The 5,207-nt window shown below is 43.5% G+C and overlaps 1 protein-coding gene across 1 annotated transcript; it reads right to left on the bottom strand.

Annotated features, from left to right (window-relative positions):
• Positions 1-3,886: 3,886 nt before the first annotated feature.
• LOC118575690 (vomeronasal type-1 receptor 4-like) lies at positions 3,887-4,906 on the bottom strand. Its single transcript, XM_036176129.1, has one exon. It carries the CDS (start codon positions 4,895-4,897, stop codon positions 3,887-3,889), a length of 1,011 nt encoding a protein of 336 aa, XP_036032022.1. The 5' UTR covers positions 4,898-4,906.
• Between the last annotated feature and the right edge of the window lie 301 nt (positions 4,907-5,207).

Below are 5,207 nucleotides of genomic sequence, written 5' to 3'. Positions count from 1 at the left end.
AAATAAGTGAGAAAGAAAAAAGAAATGAAAGGAAAGAAACACACAAATTCTGTTCCTGTTTATTGTTCACAGATGTTATATGGATATATAAAATTATGATTGCATACATATGATATATATATAATATAATATATTAATATATAATGCATAATTAAATAAACAAGAACAGGACAGCTGAAGAGCATGATATAATGTGCTCAATGAAATATAATCTTGTATGAAAAGCCCTACTTTGACACTGTTTCAGGTACAATGAACATTCTCAAAGATAAAAATATAATAAAAAAATGTTTCCCTGCTACCCATCCTAGCAATACTCCAGTTACCATGGGTTTTACTGTCTTTTTATCATTCTGCTTCTGTGACAACAACTGTTGTCTTCTTTGGAGAATTCTTGAGTTCTCTGGTTTAGACTCCATGAGAGGAATACACCATAAGATTTCCAGGGTATAGTCCATGACTCCCAGGGCACTGTATGCCTTTCAAGTCCAGGGAAAACATAGTACATAGATCCTTCACACACCCACGCATATGCATAATGATGTGGATGAGGAGAGGGCAAACCCATAGCCAAAGGCAGTTTGATTGTTTTGGTTATCCAGTAGCTCTCTCTCATCCTCAAAACCGCAGGGATTAGCTCTCTTTGCCAATTGCATAAGCTCCCCAGTTCTTGTGTATTAGCAGTAAGGCAGCACTCTGCCTCATTGCCTAAGGTTGTGCTCAAACACACCTATACCAACCAGGGACAGGTCTACTGTTGCCGAGTTGTTGGTTATAGGAGATTCACTCTGAACCCAGATTGCATCAGTTAGAGGCGGGTCGCTTTCTTGTTCGCTGCTTACCTCAGAGACAGCCGACTCCAACTGCACAGGCTTTGAGAGTTTGTATAGATTCTCTCCTTACCCACAATATCATATGGAAAACTATGGACAGGAACAAGATATCTCATAGTCATATTCTCGAGGCAGACATCCTCTGCCCCTGTGAGCAGATCACCTCTAATGTGTTTTACTGGTAGGTCTTCAGGGGCCCACTCTGTGCTGGTTGTTGCATTTGTATGAGGGCACACGAGCAGCGGTTTCACTCCATGGCAGGTGCAAAGGGGCAAAGACAGGGCAGAGTATCTTTTCCTTGCCCTCTTTTACCACTGGACAGAGGAAGGGTGTATGAACAGCTCTCTCACTCACATGATCTCAAGGTTATGCTTACACACACACACACACACACACACACACACACACACACACAACTAAGTTCAGCACTAATGTGGCACCCAGTGAGGTTTAGGGTCTTTCTCCTGATTCCTGCTTCCTGCAGCTGGTGTAGAGCAGGCCACCTTCTTCTACTTCATGACCCAGAGGCCTGCTTTTCTGCCTGCTGCAGATAGTAAGGGGCAAGTAGCAGGGAGGCACTCTCTGCCACCCACACCTCCACATAAACATGTTTAGTAAGGCTAGCTCTCCTATGCTCAGGCCCTTCAAGTTTGGTTCAACCTCTCCAATGTAAACATGGTCAGCTCTACTGTGTTTCCCCAATGAGGTGCAGATCTGCCTCTCCCTAGTGATACAGCTGGTGAGATGTTGGGTAAGCTCATCCAGTTGTCATGATCTCAAGGCCAATCTCCCACCTGCCAGAGGTGGTGAGGAATGTGGGGGAGAACATCTCTTCCTCGCTCACATCACCATATGATAGATGAGGGGTGGGACCATATTTCCCATACTCTCATTCTTAGGTCTGGATCACCTCCCCTGACAAACAGGGTCAGCTCTCCTGTGCTGCCTAGAGAGGTAAGGGTCTATTCTCACTAGCCTGCAGTGGCTTATGGTCCTAGGTCAGCTCTCTGCTTTCCTCTGGTGGTTAGGTATGAATGGCAGGGCATCCTTTCCCTTGCCCATGCCACCACATTGTCCACAAGGGGGACAGGACCAACCCTCCCACTTTCATGCCCTCAGCAGCAGTGCACCCAGAGACCTTGCCAACAGGGTCAGCTCTGTCACACTATCCAGCCAAGGTATAGGACCTGCACTCTCAAGTGCTCTAGTCTAGGATGGTTAGAAACAGTTCTTTATAGTGTTCCAGCCAGTGAGGGGTGGGTCCATGTCTACATAGGCCTATTCTCTTGACTTTCAGTAGTAACAGGAACAACAGACATAAACGCAGTCCATGGCAGAGACATGGCTCTTAGCTGCAGCTCAGATCCAGACAGCACTAAGGTTCCCAGGTGGCACACATGCCACCCACCTCAGCTCACTCCTCATTGCCTTCACCTTTTCAAATTTGATTCTCTCCACAGGACATACACTATTCTCTCTCTCTTCCATACCTCATACAATTAATTTTATTAATGGTTTCCAAAAGTTTTTGATGAAACACAAAGCGTTACTGTGATGCCAAAGCAGATACAGACCAAATAATAACAAAGAAAATTTATAGGTCACTGTCACTGATGATACAATTCTCAAAAATAAATAGACTCAGAAGGACAAACATGGTATGTACTCACTCACAGGAGTCACAAAGATGACTAGACTGCTACACAACTACAGGGAGGCTACCTAGAAAACGGGACCCTAAGAAAGACACAGGGATCACCCAATGACAGAGAAATTGATGATATCTACATGAACAACCTGGACAACAGTGGGAGTAATGAAGGGCAAGATTTGAGGGAAAGAAAGCTTAGGGGATCAGGAGATCCCAGCTGGATCAAGAACAGAAAGGGAGAACAAGGAATAACAGACCATGATAAATGAAGACCACATGAGAACAGGGATAGGCAGAGTGCTTGAGAGGTCTCCAGAAATCCACAATGATACATCCTCTGTAGACTGCTGGCAATGGTCGAGAGAAAGCCTGATCTCTCCTACTCTGGTGATCAGATGACTAAACACCCTAACAGTTGTCTTGGAACTCTCATCCAATAACTTATGGAAGTGGATGCAGAGATCCTCAGCCAGGCCCCAGATGGAGCTCTAGGTGTCCAATTGTCAAGACAGAGGAGGGACTGCAAGAGCGTGAATTGTTGAATCCAAGACTGCAAAAAGTACAGGGACAAATAGCCAATAGAATGGAAGCACATGAATTATGAACAAAAGGCTGTGGAGCCCCTAGCTGGAGCAGGCCCTCTGGATAAGTGAGACAATTGAATAGCTTGATCTGTTTGGGAGGCACCCAGTCTGTGGGACCAGGACCTGTCCTTAGTGCATGAGCTGGCTGTTTGGAACCTTGGGCTTACACAGGGACACGTGCTCAGTCTGGAAGGAGGGCACAGGACCTGCCTGTACTGAATCCACCAGGTTTAAATGAATCCCCAGGGGTGTCTTGGTCCTGGAGGAGATGGGAATGGAGGGGAGGGGATGGGGGGAAGGTTGGGGTGGAGGGGGAGGGGGGAGGACAGGGGAACCCATGGGTCATGTATACAATTAAAACACATAATAAAAATAAATAGTAGCTAACCAAATTCAAGATCATGTCACAACCATCATTCATTTGAATTATTTTCTACAAAAGGTAAAACATATTAACAGGTGTTTTGGTACTGGTGAAGGCTAAAGCAGTTGTGATGGGACCAGGTCCCCTGAAGAACATGTTCATTGCCAGCTATGGATTCAATTGTTCTTGCTGTTAGAATGTGGTAAAAAGTGGTGCCTGTGACTTCATCAAGCAGCCATGATGCCCTGACAGGAGGAAAGCAACAAGATGGGCAGATTTATTGACAGCATTTTTTGTGGGCTCCTTCAAACATCAGATGGGCACTGGGAAGATCCTCCTAGCTGTAAGTTCAAAAATGTAATGGATCTCAGCTCATTCAGTCTGCTGATTCAAGCAGATGACAAAACTCCCATACTTGTTTTGGTCAATGATAGAAAGACTAGGTGTTATATTCTTAACTTTCTGAATTGAATTTTTGAGTGTTATGGGGGAGTAAACAACCAGATATGAAGCAAATCATATCATGTAAATACTTAAAATAAGAATCAGAGGTTTTATTCCTCATCCAGACCAAACTGAATCTGGACAAAATGGAATAATGTTTCATAAGAACAAAGGGTCCAAAAGATGGAAAACATAGAGAAGTGATGCTAGTGATATTCACAAGCCACCAATTTTGCTTATACAAAAAAACAATGCAGGCCCGTAAGATGGAGGAGAGTGTATAAAAAAACAGAAAGGTAGCCACCAATGCCAGGATGTTCTGGGTTGCTATGGACTCAGGAGAGGTTCTGCTAAAAGCAGTACTGCTACGGATGTGTCGGACACTTTCCTTGTGTCTATACAGAATGACAATCATAGAGCTGCTGGACCAGATGATGATCACAGAAAAGAGGATTTCAGGGCACACAATCAATGCTACATAGAGTGAGCCACTGATTTCACCACTCCCTACAATTAAGCAGTATCCAAAATTTCGTTTTCTTGTCACATTTTTGCTGTTCATTTCAATGAAAGGATACATAAAGAAAATGAAATTTATCAACATGTAAAAGACCCAGAGAAGGTAAATGGAGCAGCCAATGTACTTTGCAATTTTGAATTTATGATTTTTCCAAAAGAATCCCTGTGGATTTATGGTGATGGCTTGGAAGACACTAAGGAGGCAAGTGGTGCCAATGGACACACTTCGCCCAAATCTTTGAATGTACAATAGGAGCTGGCATCCAAAATCATTCAGGAATTGCTTCAATCCCCAAACTGCCATTGTGTGGGGCACTCCTGCAGAGAGAATGACCAAGGCATTGGATGCCATTAGGTGCATGAGAATCAAATCTGTAGGCTTTAGTGTGCATTCTCTGTAGTAAAGGACTAGATAGTAGAATGTAAGGGAGAGATTTCCCAGAATCCCAGTGGTAGTTTGTGATAAGAAAATGATTCTAATTGCCAGATTCCATAAATCCATTTTGTGATTCAACAAAATTTTCTTTGGAATATGGCCCTGCTACTTCTCAGTCTAATTCATAATGACAATTATTTGCAGCCTGAATGGATGAAGATGCCTTTAATTCATGCACCAACTCAGAGAGTAAAGCAAAGTGTCCTTTAATCTCTGGAGATAAACATCAGTCATTGACCACTTAAAGAGACCTCATCCCAATATTTTGACAGGAGTAGTTACTTCCCATGTATGATACTGTGAGATTGCCCAATAACTCAGGATGCAAAAATGATGGAATGAGATCCATCAAGTTTCAGAGAAAATGGTCATGCAG

Source organism: Onychomys torridus, unplaced genomic scaffold (assembly GCF_903995425.1).
Source record: "Onychomys torridus unplaced genomic scaffold, mOncTor1.1, whole genome shotgun sequence".
In the NCBI taxonomy this organism is placed as follows: domain Eukaryota; kingdom Metazoa; phylum Chordata; class Mammalia; order Rodentia; family Cricetidae; genus Onychomys; species Onychomys torridus.
This window is presented reverse-complemented; position numbering and strand designations above follow the sequence as displayed.

What these genes read in the sequence shown, in the direction of transcription:
- LOC118575690 (XM_036176129.1), bottom strand. Translation starts at nt 4,897, where the DNA reads ATGGATTTATGGAATCTGGCAATTAGAATCATTTTCTTATCACAAACT.